This window comes from Capsaspora owczarzaki (assembly GCF_000151315.2).
Source record: "Capsaspora owczarzaki ATCC 30864 unplaced genomic scaffold supercont2.7, whole genome shotgun sequence".
In the NCBI taxonomy this organism is placed as follows: domain Eukaryota; class Filasterea; order Ministeriida; family Capsasporidae; genus Capsaspora; species Capsaspora owczarzaki.
The window spans coordinates 536,201-555,705 of record NW_011887298.1 but is presented as its reverse complement, the minus strand read 5'-3'; the positions used below and the strand labels follow the sequence as shown (position 1 = coordinate 555,705).

At 52.1% G+C, this 19,505-nt stretch overlaps 8 protein-coding genes across 8 annotated transcripts; 4 read left to right on the top strand and 4 right to left on the bottom strand.

The window, feature by feature from the left end:
• The first annotated feature begins 264 nt into the window (after window positions 1-264).
• Window positions 265-3,899, top strand: CAOG_04667 (guanine nucleotide binding protein). The gene is made up of 5 exons (XM_004347364.2): window positions 265-511; window positions 2,297-2,642; window positions 2,754-2,882; window positions 2,980-3,329; window positions 3,443-3,899. Exons 1-5 carry the CDS (start codon window positions 403-405, stop codon window positions 3,568-3,570), a joined length of 1,062 nt encoding a protein of 353 aa, XP_004347414.2. The 5' UTR covers window positions 265-402; the 3' UTR covers window positions 3,571-3,899.
• On the bottom strand, window positions 3,758-4,507 carry CAOG_04666 (hypothetical protein). The gene has a single exon (XM_004347363.2). The coding sequence runs from the start codon at window positions 4,445-4,447 to the stop codon at window positions 3,986-3,988; it is 462 nt and encodes a 153-aa protein (XP_004347413.2). The 5' UTR covers window positions 4,448-4,507; the 3' UTR covers window positions 3,758-3,985.
• Window positions 4,508-4,529: 22 nt separating this feature from the next.
• Window positions 4,530-8,018, top strand: CAOG_04665 (hypothetical protein). Its single transcript, XM_004347362.2, has 2 exons — window positions 4,530-4,707; window positions 5,298-8,018. The coding sequence occupies exons 1-2, from the start codon at window positions 4,557-4,559 to the stop codon at window positions 7,967-7,969; spliced, it is 2,823 nt and encodes a 940-aa protein (XP_004347412.1). The 5' UTR covers window positions 4,530-4,556; the 3' UTR covers window positions 7,970-8,018.
• Window positions 8,019-8,141: 123 nt separating this feature from the next.
• Window positions 8,142-9,168, bottom strand: CAOG_04664 (40S ribosomal protein S27; the record flags this gene model as incomplete). The annotated part of the gene is made up of 3 exons (XM_004347361.2): window positions 8,142-8,266; window positions 8,370-8,589; window positions 9,133-9,168. 3 exons carry the CDS (start codon window positions 9,166-9,168, stop codon window positions 8,238-8,240), a joined length of 285 nt encoding a protein of 94 aa, XP_004347411.1. The 3' UTR covers window positions 8,142-8,237.
• A 636-nt stretch (window positions 9,169-9,804) lies between these two features.
• On the top strand, window positions 9,805-11,020 carry CAOG_04663 (hypothetical protein). The gene is made up of 2 exons (XM_004347360.2): window positions 9,805-10,495; window positions 10,663-11,020. Exons 1-2 carry the CDS (start codon window positions 9,836-9,838, stop codon window positions 10,858-10,860), a joined length of 858 nt encoding a protein of 285 aa, XP_004347410.1. The 5' UTR covers window positions 9,805-9,835; the 3' UTR covers window positions 10,861-11,020.
• On the bottom strand, window positions 10,910-14,657 carry CAOG_04662 (hypothetical protein). The gene is made up of 10 exons (XM_004347359.2): window positions 14,200-14,657; window positions 13,677-14,038; window positions 13,381-13,525; window positions 13,120-13,245; window positions 12,912-13,029; window positions 12,672-12,826; window positions 12,470-12,580; window positions 11,598-12,362; window positions 11,353-11,472; window positions 10,910-11,205 (listed from the first exon to the last, which is right to left on the bottom strand). The coding sequence occupies exons 1-10, from the start codon at window positions 14,572-14,574 to the stop codon at window positions 11,032-11,034; spliced, it is 2,451 nt and encodes an 816-aa protein (XP_004347409.1). The 5' UTR covers window positions 14,575-14,657; the 3' UTR covers window positions 10,910-11,031.
• A 670-nt stretch (window positions 14,658-15,327) lies between these two features.
• Window positions 15,328-18,036, top strand: CAOG_04661 (importin alpha subunit). The gene is made up of 3 exons (XM_004347358.2): window positions 15,328-15,343; window positions 15,502-15,610; window positions 16,111-18,036. The coding sequence occupies exons 2-3, from the start codon at window positions 15,563-15,565 to the stop codon at window positions 17,671-17,673; spliced, it is 1,611 nt and encodes a 536-aa protein (XP_004347408.1). The 5' UTR covers window positions 15,328-15,343; window positions 15,502-15,562; the 3' UTR covers window positions 17,674-18,036.
• On the bottom strand, window positions 17,896-19,382 carry CAOG_04660 (hypothetical protein). Its single transcript, XM_004347357.2, has 2 exons — window positions 18,292-19,382; window positions 17,896-18,156 (listed from the first exon to the last, which is right to left on the bottom strand). The coding sequence occupies exons 1-2, from the start codon at window positions 19,305-19,307 to the stop codon at window positions 18,027-18,029; spliced, it is 1,146 nt and encodes a 381-aa protein (XP_004347407.2). The 5' UTR covers window positions 19,308-19,382; the 3' UTR covers window positions 17,896-18,026.
• Between the last annotated feature and the right edge of the window lie 123 nt (window positions 19,383-19,505).

Here is a 19,505-nt window from a genome sequence, read left to right as displayed (position 1 = left end):
AAGTGCTGCGTTCCGACGTTCCGACGCTTCAAAACGCTGACCTCCAATTCAGAATAACAAAAGCCCCCCTTTTTTTTTCACAGTGAATCTCTTCGCTCCTTGTTCCTCTCTGACTCTCGCTCTCTATCTCAACTCTCACATTCATGCTCAGTCACACACACACGCGCGCGGTCTCGTCTGAGCTTTGACTCTCCAAACTCCAGCTCTTTTGATTTTGATCAACAAACGAAAAGGTCAAAAATTGGTATGCCATTCTTTTTTTTTTTTTTTTTTTAATAGTTCTTAATATTATTATTTTTCGGTTGTGATTTTTATTTTTTTCGCCGTTTTTTTTTTTTCAAAAACTCAATTCTTCGTCAGCCGTTTCGCGCTCAGCACAATCCTAACGAATCCATTTCAACCATGCCTTGCTGCGGTGGTGATGACGCGTCTGTGGCCAGCAAAGAGATCGACAAGAAGCTCAAGAAGGACAACAAGGCATTGAAAGATGAACTGAAGCTACTTTTGCTTGGTAAAAAAAAAAAAAAAAAAAGCACAAAACACAATTTTTTTTTCCCTTTTTTTCCCCTTCTGTTGATGCTTTCCCCAGCTTCTCGTCTACTGCGGCACTGCTCATCCCCACTCACCTCCCATTCACCCCATCTCGTTCACGGCTGACACTCGGCCGCTCTGCTTCGGCGCACCGTTGGAAGAAGAAGCTGAGGGACAAAAAAAAAAAGTTGCAACCGCTTTCCTTTAATTTTTTTTTTTTTTTTTTTGTTTCTGCTTCTGTTTCTCTTTCTCTTCACAACGGTCTCTTCACAATGCCCTGGCTGCGATTTGCTTTGTGTTGCTCGGTGCTCGGTTGCGTGCTCGTGCATGCGCATCGTCGCTTCACATTGCATCGGTCGTGAAGAGCACACAACAAGGCACAAAGGGGGGTCGTCTGACATGGACCGAACCAAAAAAAAAAAAAAAAAAAAAAAACGCGCAATGGCAAAATGCGAAGCGTACTTTGTTATGTCTTTTTTTTTTCCAATTTATTCACGTTGCGATGCTATTTTCTCCGGCTGCGAGTTTGCTGCTGTCATGGTTATTACTCCTGCTGCAGCCGCCTCCGTGTTAGCACGTGTGTTGGCTCATTCCCCTCGCGATCTCCTGTCTTCTCGGAGTCGGACTGCGAGGGGGAGAGCGCCTGCCAACCACAGAGCCGGACAAGAAGGTCTTTTTTTCTTTTTTTTTTCTTTTTTTTTTTTCGGGTTTCCTTTTCATTCGTGTGTTTTCTGGTTTCTGCTTTGCTTCGGCCCATTCCTGATGGTGCTTTCGTGCACTTGCAATTGGAGTCAGCTGGATTACACATGCGCAACCAGGCGTCTGGCAGTGTCCTTGTTCTTTCTTTTTAGTATTTTTTATTATTATTTTTTTCTTTATTATTTCTGTTTGTGTTGTGGTTTTTTTTTTTTATATTAATATCTTTTTTTTTTTTTTTTTCGGTGATGGTTTTTTGGTGCACCCCCTTCTGGTTGGTTCTGGCTCGATCTGCCACACCAAGTGCGTTCGGCGAGACGATTGTGCATAGATGAATGGGGCTCTTTTTCGCTTTCTTCTTCTCTTTCGCTCTCATCTGGTCGCCTTCACGAGTGCGATATTCGTGATCTGTTTTCCGTTTTTTTCTTTTTTTTTTCTTTGACGGGTGAACGCGTGTGGTTGAGGCACGCTTGCGGTCGTCATCACCCCGCTCGCTACCACAAGTATCTTGCTCATCAACATGATCACAACCCGAAAAAAGGGCACGCAAACACGTTGCATGTCGCATCGGAATCCAAACGGTGCAGCGGGGCATCTTGTGGTTTTTTATGTTGTTTTTGTTTTTGCCTAGTGATTGCGTTCGATCTCCTTCACTAGCTCGCGCTCTCTCTCTCTCTCTCTCGCTTTCGTCGCAACTCGTGGAGCTTTGTGCTTGACTGCTCTACTCTACACCCAAACATGCTCTCTTGCTTGCGCCTCTGTTCGTTTTTTTTTTTTTTTAACTTTTTTTTTTTCCGGTTTTTTGTTTGTGGTTTGTGATGTTATTTTGGACTTTTTTTTTTTTATTATTTGTTTCGTCTTTTCTTTCTATGACTCGCTTCTTGCAACAACACTCTGTTGGAACAAAATCCCCATGCATGCTCACATTCACTTTGCTGGTGGTTGGCGGTTGTTAGAAGGGTTGATTGGTTTTTACGTTATTTTGTTTTCTTGACTGTAACTGACCTTTTTCTTTTCTTTCTTTTTCTCGCCTCCTCCCCTCTGTGTACATGTCTGCGTCTCTCTTCAGGTGCTGGTGAGTCTGGCAAGTCCACGATTGTCAAGCAGATGCAAATCATCCACAAGGATGGTTTCTCTGACGAAGACAGGAGCCAAGGCAAGCCCATCATCTTCGAGAACGTTCTCTCCTCAATGAAGGTCATCATTGCTGCCATGGAGCAGCTTGGCATCAAGCTTGCCGACAGCGCCAACCAGACACACTGCGACTTTATCAACGGCAAGGAGGAGTACGACATGGAGCCCGAAGACTACAACGCCGAGTTCTTTGGCCACATCAAGTCCCTGTGGGCCGACAACGGTATCAAGGAGTGCTACAACCGCTCCAACGAGTACCAGCTGAACGACAGTGCAGGATAGTAAGTTGGCCGTTTGGTTTGTTGGGCCGATCTTTTCGTGATGATGGCAACCGATCGTCATTGACTCTTTTTGTTTTTCTTTGGTGTTTCCCCCTCTTCCGTCGCGTTTAGCTTTTTCGACAATGTCAACCGACTGGTCGAGAAGGGCTACAACCCCAGCGAAATGGACATGCTTCGCATGCGTATTGTCACAACCGGTATCTTTGAGACTCGCTTCCAAATCAGCGGGGTCCAGTTCCAGTAAGTCCTTCAAACCCTTCTGCTCGCGCGTTTGCCTCGCCTGCCTTCTCTTGGTCATGAAACTCACACCATGGTCTCCACTTTTGAACTTTTGCAGCATGTTTGACGTCGGCGGCCAACGCTCCGAGCGCAGGAAGTGGATTCAATGCTTTGGCGATGTCACGGCCATCATCTTCGTGGTTGCAGCAAGCGCGTACGACCAAGTGTTGCGCGAGGACGCTTCCCAAAATCGACTGCGCGAGTCGCTCGAGCTCTTCCAGAACATCTGGAAGAACCGCTGGCTCGAGAAGGTTTCCGTCATTCTCTTCTTGAACAAGGAGGACTTGCTCGAGGAGAAGATTCGCGTCAAGGCACTCCCTGCTGACGAGTTCCCAGACTACAATGGCGGCAACAACCCAGAAGCTGCCAAGGCCTACATCAAGGACATTTTCATGAAGATTGGCCGCGGTACGTTGTCGTTTTGTTTCTGTTTTTCTTGTTTGCCATTGATGTTTTTGTGACGTTTTGTTCCGTTGCTCATTTTTTTTTTTTTTTTGATTGGCTGTTTCCACCCTCATCAGAAACCGAGCACAAGCGCGTCTACCCGCACTTCACCACTGCAATCAGCACTGAGAACGTCAAGCGAGTGTTTGATGCCTGCAAAGATATCATCCAACAGTTGCATCTCATGCAATACGGTCTTGTGTAATCCGCTTTTTTGTCAGGTTTTCTTTTTGTGCTATTTCGTTCATTCCCTTGTCGTGGCGTGCATCCATTCATGGATTGGGGGGCTACCCGTGTTTTGATTGAGCTCCCCTCATTTCTGGTCTTGTTTTTTTCCTTTCTTTGTTCTCGGAATTTTGTTTTCCGCTTGGTTCAAACGCTGCTTGATATCCTCTGTCCCCTCCCTTTTGTTGTTGCGTTTTATTGCTTGTACACATTTTTTGTTTGTTTCGGTCATGAATGAAGTTGTCATTTGTACATGAGTGTTATTCAGAAAACATTGTAAAATCTGACGCAGAAAAAAGGACCAACGCACGAACTGCACTTCAGGACATGTCCTGCGATTTCCAAGGCTGCTCGATTGATCCCCATGATGGCTGGATGGGATGATGGGTTCTTGTTCAGAAATCAATGGCCCGGCCGTTCTTCTCCCAGTCACCATAGCGAGTGGGCTCTGGGCCGCGCGGGCCACCGCGTTCGCCAGTCTGTGGGTTGATGTACTCGTACTCGTGTCCGTCGTCCTCCTCTTCTGCCGTTGCGCTTGACTTTGACTGCTGCTGGGCTGATGGCTGCTGCTGGGCGGGCGCAGGAGACGCAAGTGCGACTTCCGCGAGCGTCACCATCGGTGCCTTTGGCTTTTTGCGTTTGCTCGGATCGTTCAGCTTCATGGTCGGGATGCGCCGCAATGGCTGCGTAGTGGATCCTGTTGCTGTTGCTGTTGCTGCAGCAGTGGATGCGCTGGCCTCGGGAGCGGCAGCAGTGGTGCTGGGAGTCGCTGAGGCCATCATCATTCGCACGTGTGGATGCAACGCCGCCGCCTGGCGCATTCCCCGCACACACTGGCCAGCAACAACTCTGAGCATTAGGATGATGATTGATTCCGTGAATTTAGGGTGTGTGTGTTCAGAGAATTGAAAACAAAACTCAGACTGAATTCAGTCTTCTATCTCGTTTTATTGCTCGAGTTTCCGGATGACACTCCTCAAGCCCAGCTCAGGACGCGCAGCACACGAGACCTTCTCCTCCGCACCACCACCGCCGCCTCCAGCAGCCGCAGCTCCGTCTCCCTTGTCCGACGGAATGGTCGATGTGGAGCTGCTCACCGTCCTGTTGCTCTCGAAACGTGCGTCATTGGTTTTTTTTTTTTTTTTTTTTTTTGTCGGCTTTCTTCTTTTTTGCTTGGCGCGTTTGCCAGGTCACCGTCGCGCATCCCCTTTCGTTGTCATGTCCACCCCCACCCCCAGAACAAACACTGGTGATCGAACTGGTCGTGTGGTCCATTGCTTGAAGCTTATTCCTTGTTCTCTCGCTCTCTCTGTCTCTACCTGCAATTTGGCTGCGTACGAAAACAAAAACGAAAAACGGGTCGCTTTCGGAGCGTCTTTGCTGTGTTTGCAGTTGGCGTTGTTTTTGCGCTGTTCGAATGGAAGGGCGGCGGAAAATCACTCAAACGCTATATGGAGCAGCTTCAATCAGAGTCGAGCCAGAAACCGCGGCATCTGCTTGGTTTGGTTTGGGGAATGTGGAGGCGTTGTTGACGAAACCGTGCGTGCGTACTTTTGCTCAGACTTTGGGTGGAAACTGAGCACCCAACACAAAAACAAAAAACCTCCACAAAAACTAACACTCCAAAGAAACGAAAAAGGCTCCAGTTCACCGGTTACTCACCTTCTGAATCACATACTGATGCAATTTGGCGTACACTTTGAATAGATGAAGAATTAGCGCTCGAGTCGCCCCTCGCTGCCAAAGACGCTCGATTGCTGCTTGCAGCATGCGATTGGAACGTGGATGTTGCTGCAGACTGGTTGCAGCGCTGGAACAAGGCGGCCAGATTGTACGTCCTTCCTTCCAGCATGGAAACCTCCGTTGGTGCCGAACAAGCGCCGAGCTCGACCTGGACCGGATTGCAGGGTATCAGCAACGCTGGCAACACTTGCTACATTGATGCTCTGCTCTTTGCCCTGTTTGCGCGTCAAGACACGTTCGAAGGCATGTTGCAGCTTCCCATCGCCATACCCGCACCGCCACCAGAGAACTCCCGAAATCCCTCAGCGTCGTCGATCGACGCAATGCGGAAACGCAGACAGCAAGCGTTGAGTATCAAAGGCTTGCAGCAGTGGATGGTCCTTGTGATTAATCTTCTCCGCAGCGGTGGCCTCGTTGGGGCGCCGTTCATGCAAGAACTCCGTGTGCGTCTGGTTAGCTGTGGGTTTATGCGAGACGCCCTCGAGTCTCAGCCGTCTGCCTCAGAAGTTGCGCAACGCGAGCACGACGATCATGAAATGGCATTACGATTGCAAGCCCAGGAATCCGCCTCGTTCTCCTCTTCTTCCTCCAACTCTTCCGCGTTCCCGCAGAGCCAGACCCACAGCTACGAAGACGAGAAGCGCCGCATGGAGCAAAGAGACTTGGAGTTTGCCCGCTCGCTCCACCAACAAATGAACGAATCGGGTGCTGGCAGTGTTGGTAGCACCATGCAACAGCCCTCAGCTCCCGGGGTGCGGCCGAGTGACGTCCCCGTGTTCCATGACATTGTCAATGGTGCGAATGCTGCGCTGCGGCCCGTGCAAAATCAAAATCAAAATCAAAACTCGCTTCTTCCCACCGCGGAGCACTCTGCTCCCCGTCGTTCCGCCCCAGTCCCCGAAACCATGCCGTTGACGCTCGACACCATCGAGTGGACTTTTGAGCGATTTGTTGCCGTGCTCGCTATGCATGCGCGTCCCGAATTCTATCACGATCTTGTGGCGCCTTCGTCCCGGTCCGCCTCACCTCCGTCCGCACCGCACTCGTACTCGGCGCCTGCGTCACATCGCCCCCAAGGGGCAGATGCAGACGTGGAGGCCAGACTCGCCGAGTTGGTTGTCACCCTGGAACACTCCAACAGGCTCGTGTCGTCGGGGCAGCAAGATACTGCAGAGCTGTTTTACTTCCTCACCGACCTGTTCAACTTGCCTCAAATTGCCATCGACCAAGTGTTGCATCATCGTGGTGTGCAAGAGCCAGGCGACGAGCGAGTTGAATTGCAGCGCATGGTGCCGGTTGCGGTGGTGGACTCGCTCTCGCTCAAATCGCCCGCCGAGCAGGAGAGCCAGTCGGTCGGCCTTACCACGCTGTTGGACAATTACCTGCGCGTAGAAGAAGTCTTTGTCGAGCGCTCGGTTCCGCGCAACCCAGACCACAATCCGATTCCGCCTCGTGACCGCCTTGTCAACATTCACGACCACCATGATGACATTGACCCGGCTGACGGCTTCCACGCATTCGAAGCTACGTCCCCGTTCCCTGACCTTCAGAGCCAGCACTGGGTCGAAGTGACACAGGCGCCTGGGCTTGGCAAGAAAATGGGAGCCTTCGACGCCGAGTGGCAACATGTGCACCAGCGAGACATTGCCAGCGACGACCCGTTCGAGTCGCCTCCCGTACTCGATCCCCACACGACAGAGTCCGTGCCGGCCAATCTCCACCTGAAATTCATTGGCGGCTACACGACGGCGCTCAGCCAAGGGCATCGGCGGGCTTCGCAACTGTCGACACAGCTCAGCCAGCAACCGCAGTCCCCCGGCAGCATCCTGAACGCAATGTCTGGTGCTACCGGTGGTGGTGGTGGCAATGGCATTGTTGGTCCAGGTACCGCGCATCTGTTTTCGCGCCCAATCTTCCCCGTTCAACTCAAGCGGTACTGGTACGATCGCGCCAACAACTGCCTGCGCAAAAGCCACCGACCAGTGCAGTTGCAAACGATGGTTGACTTGACCACTCTGTTTGCTGAAGAAAAAGGCGGGAATCTGGCAACGCGAGCGCGACTGGTCGCTATCGTGTGCCATCGCGGCGAGACGTCGACCAGTGGCCACTATGTGACCTATGCTGCCAACGAGTACGATGACTGGGTGCTGTTTGATGACACCAACACGCCGACGGTGGTGGCCTGCCCAGAGCTGTTCTGGTCCAACTCGTCCTCATCATCCCCCAGCACTCGCGTGCACATGGACCGCATTGTGCGCGAAAGCTATCTGCTCTTCTATGAGCTCTGCACGCAAGAGGAGAGCGACCAACATGTCCAGACCGTGGCGGCGCATCGCGAGCAGATGCGACAAGTGCAACTTGCAGAGGAGCGTCGTCAACAACAGCAGCACGAGCAGCAGCAGCAGCTCAACAAGATCGCCTCGCACGACAAGGACCATCACCACGACAAACACAGGCACCTGCTTCCGTGGCACAGCCACAGTCGCAAACACAGCAAGGAACGAAACGAAGTAGTGTTGGAAGGCGCCTCGAGCCACTTATCTCAAGTTGAGCGAGACCATCAAATGGCATTACAGCTGCAAGAGGCCGCTTATCGCGAGCACGACAACGACCACCATCACTGTCGATCTCAATGAAAACCTCGTTTGAAACAGCGTGTTTGATCCAATACAACAATTTTCCCCGTTAGTGCCGTGTTGCTTCGAGCTTCCAAACCTGCAACAGTCAAATAGATCTGAAGCAAGCAGAAACAGCAAACGTTGGAACAAAACGACTGCCCGGAAGTGAAAGGGGGGGGGGAGAATGGAAGAGGATGGAAAATTTTGTAATTGGTTTTCCACAATCCACAACAGTTCAAAAGAATGAAATACACGCAACTTCCATTGAGAAGGGTAGAGTCATTCTTTACTGGACCTTCTTGCGGAAGGAGCAGCCTATCGAGCACAAAGCAAAACAGGACGAGCAAAACAAAAAATCAAAGTCAGCATGTGGCACAGAAAAACCCGGAAAAAAAAAACAAAGAAGCAAGAAACTTACCCTCGGTGAGGCGGGCACGGCCACCAGTGGGCTGGCAGAGAACGGTGGAGCAGCCGGTGCACTGGACGACAGTCTGGGCGTGCGAGAAGACGGTGGTGATGGCGTAGCAGCCAGGGCACTTGACGTCCATGAAGAACGAGTCAGGGCTCTGCACAAGTCGCTTCAGCTTGTGCTTGGACTTTTCGTCCTCAAGGGTGGGGTGCAAGAGGTCGCGAGCGAGCTGGAAAGGGGGTTAGAGCAATCAAAGTAAAGGTGAGTTGAGGTTGAATGGGGACAAACGACAAATGGGGGAGAAGAGAGCGGGCCGATCAGGGCTTTGGGCCCCCATGCCTCTCAAGTCGCGCGCTTTCGGACGGTCCTCCGATGAGCAAGCTGGGTGAAGCATGGAGCGACCCTCCAGCTGCGCGGGACGGAAGGGGGGGGGGTTGAAGGAGACCGACCGATCGAGCTCTGAAAGCGCTCTTTCGCAGCGCCCAGCACGTCCCCCAGCCGCAGCAAGCCCCACAGGGCATGCCCACTCCACGAGTCATGTCCAAACGAGACCACTGAGGGGTCGTCGAAGAAGCCGCCGGACGCAGGAAAGGCTGGCGAACGGGTTGTTGGTTCTGGAACGGTCGAGCTTCAACCAACGCCCCTCAACTTGCCGACGTCCGTTCGACCCCTCTTCGCATTGCAACCCCTCCCCTTCTTCAGCCCATCTTGTTCAGCAGGGTGTCCTGCACCGGATTGGCGATACGGATGGCGAGGGACGGAAAGTACACACCGGCATTGTCAGGATCAAGAGAGAACGAGCGCCCATTTTCGGTTGTCTTTTTTTTCATAACTTTTTTTTTTTCTTTGATTTTTATTTTATTTTATATTTTATTTTATTCCTTTTTTTTTTTTTTTTTTTTTTTGTGAGTTTTTTTTTTTCTTTGATTTTTGGCTGGAAGTTGCATTAGAGGAAAAGAGAAGCGCAAGCAAGGAGAGGGAGGGACTTGGTTCCATTGAACAGCGAGCTTGCGGCCATTCCTTGCTTGACACCCTCACTTGCTGTGAGCCCGCCGCCGAGTGGGCTCTGCGCGGTGAAGAGGGAAGAAAAGGTCGATTGGGTCAGGATTGCGACACGCGGCCGCCAACAGCCATCTTGGCTCGCTGTGTTGCCAGTTCCCCTGTTGTGCTTGACACTCTGCGCCACTGTTGTTGTGCGACGCGAGTCTCTTGATCTGTCTACGAAATGCGCTCAAAAAGGCGGGGGCAGGTTGCATGGAGGGGAAGACCCCGGTGGAAAAGGGCTCAGCAATAACGCAGCAGAGATCTCTGGCCCAAGTGCTTGACAAGCGCAACAACCTCTGTGCGACGTTGGCTACCTCAAAGAGGGGGAAGGGTGACGCCTTGTGACTCCTGTTCGTTCATCGAATCGCTCACCTTCTCCAGCTCTGCGTCTTTGCTTTGTGATTTCTTTCGTGCAGGTCCAACAACATAAAATGGCAGACGGTCCCATCTTCCTCAACGAGCGCGGGCTCAGCCTCGAGGTCCGCGTGCAGCCTGTGGTGCTGTTGACCATCATTGACCACTTTACTCGACGAAACGAGAACCAGAAGCGCGTTATTGGCACTCTGCTGGGCTCTGTGCACGACGGCATTGTCGAAGTGTCCAACTGCTTTGCGCTCCCGCACATGGATGCTGCAGCAGATGTGCACCTCGATCTTGCTCATCACAAGCTGATGCTGCGCCTGCACAAGCGAATCGCACCCAGGGAGCAGGTTGTTGGCTGGTACACGACTGGCGACGAGATTACGAGCCACTCGGTCACCGTTCACACCCAGTTCTATTCAGACTTGACAGCATCCCCCATTCTGCTCACGGTTGATACTGCCATGCGTGGCGGCAAGCTTGGTGTCCAGGCCTTCACTGGAGCACCTCTCGGTACGTCCGATCGTCCCGGCGGCGTCGTTTTCGCTCCCGTCAAGTGCGAGGTCAAAATGTTTGAGGCCGACCGTGTCGGCATCAATCTCTTGCAGCGAACACGGGCAGCCCCCAACCGCGCCACCCCGCTCCTCACTGAGCTCGATACTCTCGAAGCTTCCATCATCAAGCTTCAAAGTCATCTTGCCACGGCTGTGGCCCACGTTGAAAAGGTTTTGGTGCGTTCCTTTCTTTGTTGCTTTGTTGTCGTCGGTGTTTTTGTTTTCCGTCGTGATGATGGCATGGCTGCCAGATGCGTTGCCCCTGCCATCGTCCGCTCTCGTTTTTTTTTTTTCCTTGTCTCACTGTTGGCTGCCAATCACACCACTCTATCGTCTATTTGTAGGCTGGCAAAGTTCCTTCAGACGCCGAGCTTGGCCGAATGCTCTCGGACGCTGCCTCCTCGGTGCCAAAGTTCGAGGCTGCACAATTCGAAAAGCTCTTCAACTCCAACCTACAGGATTTGCTCATGGTCATGTATCTCTCCAGCCTAACGCGCACACAATTGTCAATCGCAGACCGGTTGAACTCGGCCGTTTTCTAAGTCTGTCCAGTTGTACTCCTCCGCCTCGTCCTTGTGCTGTTGGTGTTCTAGTAGCTTTTTTTTTTTTTGTCGTTTTGTTGGTCTTGTTTTGTGTAAGTGTTTGTTTCTTTCCTTTTTGTTTCGGTGCACAACAATAATAGGGTGTTTTACCGCGGCAACAAACTACGTTGTTCATTCCTTGTCTTGTGTGCGAAAGTGAAAGTTTGTCACTGGTGCGTGGAGGGTCATGAACCGAGTTGTTATCCCAAACGGTAGATAAGGATGGAAGGTTTGGGTTTGATACCGCGGCTCGGCAGCAGCAGGACCAGGCACGTTGGTAGAAATGTGAAACTTTAGTGCGCCAGTCTGGTACGACGTAAGCACGCGCATTTCCCAGAATGTGCCAGCAGCAGCATTGAAGGGCGAGAGGGGGGGGGACGCGGAAGAGGAGCACACGATGGTGTGAGCTACAGTGCGGAAACAGACAACCGGACTTGCGCCAAAAGCACTTACAGCTCGAGAAAAGAATGGAATGGGGTTTTCCACGCATCGATAGTTCTTGGAGATGCTGGAAATGGCATTTTCCTCGAACGCGAACAACGAGGCATCCAAGTATGGGCTGGAATTATGAATCTGCAACCCAAAAAGCAAAAAACCAACAAAGAAATTGAGCTAGGAACAGCAAGCAGTCGCTCCCTGAACGAAAAAAGAAGCAAAAAGAAGAAGAAGAAGAGCAAAAAAATGAACGAAAACACTACCTGCGCCGTGAGGGGGAGATTCAAGAGCCACCGCTGATACAGCAACCTCCGAGCCCACACATTGCCTTTTGGAAGAAACGCCAGCTGTCGCCTGTACTGCTCACGCCAGTAGAGACTGCTGCAGGGCCCATCCATCCAGTTGGCGTTTCCAACTTCCGGATGGGAGCAAAACTGCTCGTAGAATAGCGTAAACATTGTCCCGAGGCTCTCAGAGTCGCTCTCAAAGCCTGCGATGATTTCGGCCGTCACGTGGTTGTAAATGACAAAATGGACCGACTCCTGGCCAACCTCGTGGGTGAGCTCTGGGATGAGCGTGCGAAGCTGCAGCGCGTTATTGACGATTGGCAAATGGCTGGAAAAGCAAATCAGAACGTGTGCCGGATCCAGGAGCTGCGCTTCAATCATGAGCGCACTCGCCAGCTTGTCAAAGCGAAAGTAGAAGCGTCGAAGCGCCTTGACTGGGTCGGCACTTGCTGCCGCTCGGCGCATCATAAAGGACAGGAACCGCTGACGAATGCCAGTGTACGGCGGACTGCCGGAAGGCAGAGCTCCCGAGTCTTCTCGAAGACGCGCGGCAACCGTTAGTTGGCTTGCCGCAGCAAGCAAGGACGACGGCTGAATGCCAGAGGTGAATGCGCTGGGCCCCCCGTGCAGGGAAAGATTCTGTCCCCGCCATCGCGGAATCGAAGAAGGGCGGGTCGTTGCGGCGGAAACAACGGTGCCACTAGAGAATGACGGCACAGTCACCCTCGCCGTCGGAATTGACTGATGAAGCAATTGGACAAGCGGGAGGTGAGGCGGGGTTTGTGAGGACGTTTCAAAACCACTTTCGCATTCACAAAACGAAGGCGACTTGCTGATGTGCAACTCACTGCTTGATAAGCTGCTGCCGCGCGGTGGATTCGTTGGATTTCTTGCTCATCGTCCGGAAAACATTGCTGGCCGAAACATACAAGCTCGGCCAACTCACCGGACCGCTTCACCTGTGGAAAAAAGGGGGGAAAACAAGCGGGGCATTCAAAAAAGTGAATGAAGGAAAAGGAACGAAAACTCAATCCATGTCAGACTGGATACCTTGAAAATGGTAATTGTTTGCTCGCGCAGCGACAACACAGAGAGCAGGTCGTCTTGGAGGTGAATGTGCGTGTGTCCCCAGTTTGGGACTTCCTTCAAAAAGCGCCGTTGGTCTAATAGCGCGCCTGTCGCAAGCTCCACGACGTGGAGGGTGACTGGTGAAGAGCAGCCACAATCGGGATTGGGTCAGAAAGACGCACGCAAGGCTTAAGAAAGCATTGCAGCGTCGGCTCGACTTACTGTTTTCCAAGCTGCAGGGAACTAGCGCAGCGTCGATATCAATTGCAGCTGGTCGCGGAGTCTCTGAGGCAGTGGCCACGATAAGATGTCTGCCTTGATTTGCAAATAGCGCAATGTCCTGAAAGCACAAGTGTTCACCGAAACGATGAGATCAGAATCGCGCAGATGATTTTCCATCCAACCGCATCCGTTCAGGTGGGTCAACTACCTTGTGAAGCCAACTGCCTTCGTGTGCAAAGGAGAGCTCGAAATGAGGGCTGAAGAAGTCCTCAAATAGACGGTCTCGAGCGGTCGAAGCGTCCGTCAAAATTTCTTCGTCCAGCAGTGTCGGTCGCTGACCAAAAGCCCGACAGCAAACAAAAACTCGAAGTTGGCACATGATAAGGCTCTTGTTATTAAGCAGCTTTTTTTTTTCTTTTGCTCTTCCTCCCCCCCCACCCGCCACCCGCTCGACCGTGCTCATTCGTACCACAAGCTTGTAGACGCGCAAGGTAGGCGTGGATATCCCAAACGTGATGAGATAGTTCCCATCTGGCGAGAACAAGGTCATCTGGCTGAGCGGGACTTTGACATCGTAAAAGGTAGTATTTGGGTAGATGCATTGTGCGTATGCTCTGAACTCGGGGGAGCAGTTTCAGACGGCCACAAAAGTGAGCAAAAGTGAGCAAAAGTGAGCAAAAGTGAGCAAAAGTGAGCAAAGTGAGCAAAAGCGAGCAAAAGCGAGCAATCAACAAACCAACCCGACAACCACCGCCGTCAACATACCGCTGGGATCTCCAAGTCGACATTAACACCGGAGAAGAAATCTCCCGCGATAGCAACCGGTTGGTAATGTTACTGTAGTAGCGGTGCTGCGCTCGACACAGCACAGAAGTGGAAGGCACACAGTCGTCTGCGGATGTCACTTCGCAATTGTCGATTGCGTGAGGAAGAGAGTGCTCGCCGAATGTGGCTGGAGGCTTGATCAACATCCCTGCACTTGACATGCGGACCTGGTCGATGGTCAACCACCGCAACTTGAGCGGCAGTACCTCGGGAGCCATTCCACCCATCTTCACTGCAACTGTTTGATCGCCCAGCTCTTCCAGAAGGTGTGCTGGAGCTCGTTGAAGCGCCGTTATTGCACCCTGCGCATCCGCAACGGCATCCGCAACGAATGGGTCAAATGCGATCAACAGCAACAACAACAATAACAAAATGGATGGATATGAGTCGGGGGGGGGGTTTGGCGTTGGGCATTCTCAGCAGTTGAGCCCTGGGATTCAACCACTCCCACTTCGGTACGCACAGCATCCGGGAACTGAAGAGAACTTTCGACATTGGCATTGCTAGCCAGCATGAGCGAACTTTGGAACGTGTTCCAATCTTGATCGTTGCAATCTTCTTCTGAGCGGCCAAGCCGGATGTCATCGTCAATGAGCGACATGCCGACACTCGTATCTTGCTCGGCTTGTTCGGCCTGCTCAGTAGCCTCGTTCTGAGATGCGTCGCGCCTGCGATCCGACTCTGCCTCGGTCGAGATTGCCCTCACAGTCTTGGCTGCTGCGGCTGCTTCTTCGCCATCATCCATCGCATGGAACGACGTCCCGTCAACAAGCAAGAGTCCCGCTTCGGCCTGTGCAGCGCTCGTCAGGAGCTCAGAGGTGAGTTCCGAGTCCTCCATTTGGTCGAGCAGAGCAGAGCAGCTCAAGTGAAGTGGGGCTGGAGCGCGACTTGACGTGCTGCACAATGATGATTGTTTCAAAGAGACTGAGTTCTGCCTCGTTCTTCACAAAATTCTCAGTAAACGATAGCTGCGGATCCATTCTAGCATGAATTGGCAGTGACATTCCAGACAAAAAAAAAAGGGGGGGGGAGCGGCAGTGGAGCCCTGCAATCACCTCAGCCTCCCCCTTTCCATGACTTTACCTGTCTCCAATTTCCATTATTTACAAAAAGTGTGGATGGTAAAACGCGTTGGAACACTGTAGGGAACGTTCAATTTACTCAACAATGGAGACCGGGGGGGGGGGGTTTGCATGCAAAGAGTCCAAAGAGTTTGTGGTTAGATGTATCCAACATAAAGCGAGGCACATCGCACATCCGAACCATCCGAAAAAGAATAGTAAGCTGTAATTTTCCAACCCTTGGGGATTTGTCGGAATATCGGATTACTCGCCGGCAAGAACGTTGCAAGCTCCGTATTCGAATCGACGAAAGTCGGGCTCAGGTCGCAACGATATTGAGTTTCACTTCGCTCATTTTTGACAACCAAAGTCAAGCAGTTGTCATCGTCGTCATCGGAGATGTCGGGACGATTTCTCCAGTCACAAAGCACTTGAATTGCTTGCACACGGATTGAATTTCCGTTGACGCTCCGGGGTACAAAGATCTCGAGTTGTAAATGGCGAGCACCACAACCCAATTTGGATTTTCAGTCTACTTTTGTATTTGTAAATGTTTTTGCTTGTTTTTCCACCCCGCTTTCGACGCTTTCATCGACGGTTGAATCATCATCTCCATCTTCTTCTTGTTATCATTATCATCTCTCTCTATTGTTGACTCACTGTTTGCCTCTGTTTGCCTCTGTTTGCTTCTGTGGCATCTGCAGAAAGTTTGGCTTTTTTTTCTCCCCCAATTGTTTCACATTTCACACAAAAACTTTCACAAAAATGCTGCCTCCACGAAAGAACGTCAAGGACGTCAACTCGAGCCTCGCGGTAAGCACACTGCCCTTGCTCTCTCTCTCTCCTCGCATCTCCCCTCGCATCTCTTCTCGCTGTTCTTATCCCCCACATTGCGTATGAAAGCGACCGACCACGTTGTTTTTTTATTGTTGTTTTTTCCTTCTTTTTCTGGAACAAACGGCGTTGAAATTCAAATTTGAAACGGCTTTTTGGAGCTTTTTGAGCGATTTTGCAATCTTGTTTTGATTTTAATGTGCTGTCGTTGACGTTCGACTTTTTCTGCTTCGTTGAGATCGAGTCCAACTGTGCTCCTCTTCGTGGCATGGGTGGCTGCTTTTGAGTGCAAAAGGGATTGAAGATCGTCGTTTTCGTTTTTCTCTTTTTCTTCGTCGCAAGACGTTTCTTGGATTTCAAAAAAACGAAGCTTCTAGCTGCTTTCCTGTTTTTCTTTGTCGCTTGCCGCGCTCAACTCACTTGAATTGCTATGCGTTATGCCATGTCGGTGTCTGTGTGTGTGTGACAACATTGTGCAGGATGTGCGCCGCAAGCGACAGGACGCGGCCGACGATATTCGCAAGAAGAGCAAGGACGACCAGATGCTCAAGCGCCGTTTCATGGACGAGTCCGACGACGAGAGTGAGACCGCACCCAACACCACTGGCAAGCAGCGCGTTCAGGCCGACGTGGGCATGCTCGAGCAGTACGCCATGGAGGTCATGAACAGCCAGGATTACGCCACCGTGTTCAACGCTGCCCACTGCCTGCGCAAGATCGTCTCCAAGGAGCGCAACCCGCCCATTGATCGCCTCATCGACACTGGCGTTGTTCCGTTCCTGCTGTTGCACCTCAAGCAATTCGACAACCCCGACCTTCAGTTTGAGTCGAGCTGGACTCTGACCAACATTGCGTCCGGCACTGCCCAGCACACAGAGTTGGTCGTCCGTCTCGGCGGCATTGCTGTCTTTAGCCAGCTTCTGTCGTCCCACGACGAACGTGTCGTCGAGCAGGGCATGTGGGCCTTGGGCAACATTGCCGGCGAGAATGCCAACTACCGTGACCTCGTTCTCCGCCACGGCGTTCTCGCTGGCGTTCTGAACAAGCTCAGCGGCACCAGCAACCAGAGCCTGCTGGCCAATGGCACCTGGGTTATTAGCAACCTGTGCCGCGGCAAGAACCCCGCCCCCGACTTTGCCATCATCCGTGACGCCATCCCCGCGTTGGCCGCCGTTCTGAACTTCACCGACAGCGTTGGTGCCCTGACGGACGCTTGCTGGGCCTTCTCCTACATTGCCGACAGCGACGAAGAGCAGATTGCTGCTGTTATCGAGTCTGGTGCCGTCCAGCGCCTCGTTGAGCTCCTCCAGCACCCCGACACCAACATTCAGACCCCTGCGATGCGCGCTCTTGGCAACATTGTCACTGGCACCACTGCCCAGACTCAAACTGTTCTCGACTGTGGCTTCCTCTCCGTCGTTGGCACTCTTCTCCGCTCGGTCAAGGAGAACATCCGAAAGGAGGCTTGCTGGTGCCTGTCCAACATTCTTGCTGGCACCGCCAGCCAAGTCGCACAGGTCATCGACGCCAACCTGCTCCCGCTTGTCCTCAACGCCGTCTCTTTGGGCGAAGCCCGCACTCGCAAGGAGGCCTCCTGGTGCATCATCAACCTCCTGACTGGCGGCAGCGACCAGCAAGTCCGCTTTGCCATTGGCCAAGGCTGCATTCCCCCGCTCTGCGAGGTGCTCAGCCACTCTGACGCCAAGCTCGTCACCTCTGCCCTCGAGGCTCACCTCCGTATTCTCAAGCTCGGCCAGTTCGCCAATGGCTCCAACCCCCACGCCGAGTTTATCGAGACCGCTGGTGGCATGGACAAGATTGAAAAGCTCCAGCACCACCGCAACGACACCATTTACAAGCTGGCCAACCAGATCGTCACCGAGTACTTTAGCGATGACAGCACTCCCGAGGACGCTGAGGATCAGAACATGATGCCCACTGCCACTCAAACCGGCTTCACCTTCTCGACTGAGCCCGCCAAGAGCTTTGCTTTCCAGGCCCCTGGACAGGCTTCTCACGCCCAGCGCATGTTTGCCTTCTAAAAGTGCAAAGCGAAAGCGCTTAATTTTTCGGGCAGGTTTGCCTGTTAGTCGAGGACGAGTAACGAGGAGTTTATGCTTTGGGACGTGATGTTACGTGTCTGCTTCTTGCGCGCGAGTGAAAAAGCACCAGCTGGAGCTGTGTGTGTGTGTGTTTTTTCTGAGAGGGAAAAAGGGGCGACGGTAACGTCGAATTGTATGTTTGTTGCCGACTGTACAGGTTGATTGGGGCTTGGATTTTTGTGTTGTATTATTGTACTCGTAGTGTGGTTATACTGTGCCAACAATTACTTTTATACCTTCTTTCCGACAACAAGCAATTCAACCGTTGTCCATCAGAGAACCAAAGTTCGCTGCTAGTAGGCCATCGAGGTCACAAAGGAATACTCAAGCGAAATTTCAGTGTCTTCTGCGTGTTGCAAGATTGTCGCAAAGCGCTCTCCCCTTCGAACAAGAGCTGCAGTTTGCTGGGTCTGTGTTGCGACACTGTGGAGAAGGTCGCAAACCACAGCAAGAAAAACAACACGCACAAAAACAAATAAACAAAGACAGAACAAACTGAATCAGCACAAGAAACCAGCACTCGATGCCCGAACTAGAACATCACAGGCACAAACGTACTATCGTGCAATGTTTGGACGCAGCATGTCGAGAGAACTATTGGCAACGGTTGTGGCAAGAGAGACGGCTGCTTTGAAAGTGTGCAACAGTGGTTGTATTCCTAATGGCGGATACTCCACCGCTGCGCGCCCAAGTGAGACAGAAAGAATGGGGTTACTGCTCGCTTTAGAGCTGGTGCCTGGTGGTTGCATGTGCACGTGGACTGGGTCGGCGGATAGAGAACGCGTCAGGAACTGCGAAGACGGCGTTGCGCTGATTGCTGCTCGGATTCGGTCGTCCCACAGACCCGAGAACACACTATCATGCAAGTAGTTTAATGAGCGCTGAGCGGCGTCATTGATCTGGGCGGCGAGTGGCGCATCATGAAGCGGTAGCAAACTGTGCCACTGAATCGTCCCTTGGCCATCTTGCACCATTGCGACGACCGTCGCGTCAAAGCCCCAAACGCGCAACGTTCGAGGTGGACATATCCGTGCTGCCTCGTGCTCAGAGAATCGTCCAGGTGGAATCACTCCTGCTACCATCGTCATGCCAGGGCGCAACGCTTTCGACTCACTGCGATGAAAACTGCCAGTCGTGTGTACCACCAGATCAAACTGGCTTGGATCGATGTGATCCATCTGGACTTCTTGAACGCCATGACACTGCTCTTGTAGCATGCTTGCCAGTCGCTGTCTGTCAACGACGGCGAGCAACTCTGACTCGATTGCCGTAATTCGGTGGCCACGGAATGAGAAGGATTCGCCCCCGCCAGTGAGGATCTCGCATATAGATGTATCACTGAGTGCTTGATGCTTGTGGGCATCCTTGGCGTTTCGAATCTCTTGCACAATCTTGAGCATCGGAGCAGCTGGAGTGAGAACCAGCGCGTGGCCTGGTCTGCCTTCTGTCGTTGTCGTCATCGTCGGATTGTCTCGTGTCCGGGCGCGTAGCACATGGCAGCCTCTTGAGCGTAGACTTGCAGTGACCGCGAGTGCGGACAGGGTCTGTCCGACGACGAGGATTTTCGGTTGCATCCAGAATCTGTCAATCTGAAATAGAATCTGTCGCGCCGTGTAGTTGAACTCCTGCCAAATTCAAGTCAGCATAGGGCCTGGATGGAGACATGGCAAGTCGAAGGTGTTTGGGGGGATTGGTGAAGGATGAGCGCACGTTGTTCAATTTGCACGATTCAAAGTCGAGAAGTGTTTCTTTCGCACCAAAACAACAGACTG

Excerpts from the sequence above, each read along its gene's own strand:
- CAOG_04667 (XM_004347364.2), top strand. The coding sequence starts at position 403 with ATGCCTTGCTGCGGTGGTGATGACGCGTCTGTGGCCAGCAAAGAGATC. Across the intron at positions 2,643-2,753 it reads CTGAACGACAGTGCAGGATA|CTTTTTCGACAATGTCAACC; the intron begins GTAAGTTGGCCG and ends CGTCGCGTTTAG. Across the intron at positions 2,883-2,979 it reads ATCAGCGGGGTCCAGTTCCA|CATGTTTGACGTCGGCGGCC; the intron begins GTAAGTCCTTCA and ends GAACTTTTGCAG.
- CAOG_04666 (XM_004347363.2), bottom strand. The coding sequence starts at position 4,447 with ATGCTCAGAGTTGTTGCTGGCCAGTGTGTGCGGGGAATGCGCCAGGCG.
- CAOG_04665 (XM_004347362.2), top strand. The coding sequence starts at position 4,557 with ATGACACTCCTCAAGCCCAGCTCAGGACGCGCAGCACACGAGACCTTC. Across the intron at positions 4,708-5,297 it reads CGTCCTGTTGCTCTCGAAAC|ATGAAGAATTAGCGCTCGAG; the intron begins GTGCGTCATTGG and ends CACTTTGAATAG.
- CAOG_04663 (XM_004347360.2), top strand. The coding sequence starts at position 9,836 with ATGGCAGACGGTCCCATCTTCCTCAACGAGCGCGGGCTCAGCCTCGAG. Across the intron at positions 10,496-10,662 it reads CCCACGTTGAAAAGGTTTTG|GCTGGCAAAGTTCCTTCAGA; the intron begins GTGCGTTCCTTT and ends GTCTATTTGTAG.
- CAOG_04662 (XM_004347359.2), bottom strand. The coding sequence starts at position 14,574 with ATGGAGGACTCGGAACTCACCTCTGAGCTCCTGACGAGCGCTGCACAG. Across the intron at positions 13,526-13,676 it reads TCGACTTGGAGATCCCAGCG|AGCATACGCACAATGCATCT; the intron begins GTATGTTGACGG and ends CCCCGAGTTCAG. Across the intron at positions 12,827-12,911 it reads TCCCTGCAGCTTGGAAAACA|TCACCCTCCACGTCGTGGAG; the intron begins GTAAGTCGAGCC and ends GCTCTTCACCAG.
- CAOG_04661 (XM_004347358.2), top strand. The coding sequence starts at position 15,563 with ATGCTGCCTCCACGAAAGAACGTCAAGGACGTCAACTCGAGCCTCGCG. Across the intron at positions 15,611-16,110 it reads ACGTCAACTCGAGCCTCGCG|GATGTGCGCCGCAAGCGACA; the intron begins GTAAGCACACTG and ends AACATTGTGCAG.
- CAOG_04660 (XM_004347357.2), bottom strand. The coding sequence starts at position 19,307 with ATGCAACCGAAAATCCTCGTCGTCGGACAGACCCTGTCCGCACTCGCG. Across the intron at positions 18,157-18,291 it reads CGTCCAAACATTGCACGATA|TGTCGCAACACAGACCCAGC; the intron begins GTACGTTTGTGC and ends CCTTCTCCACAG.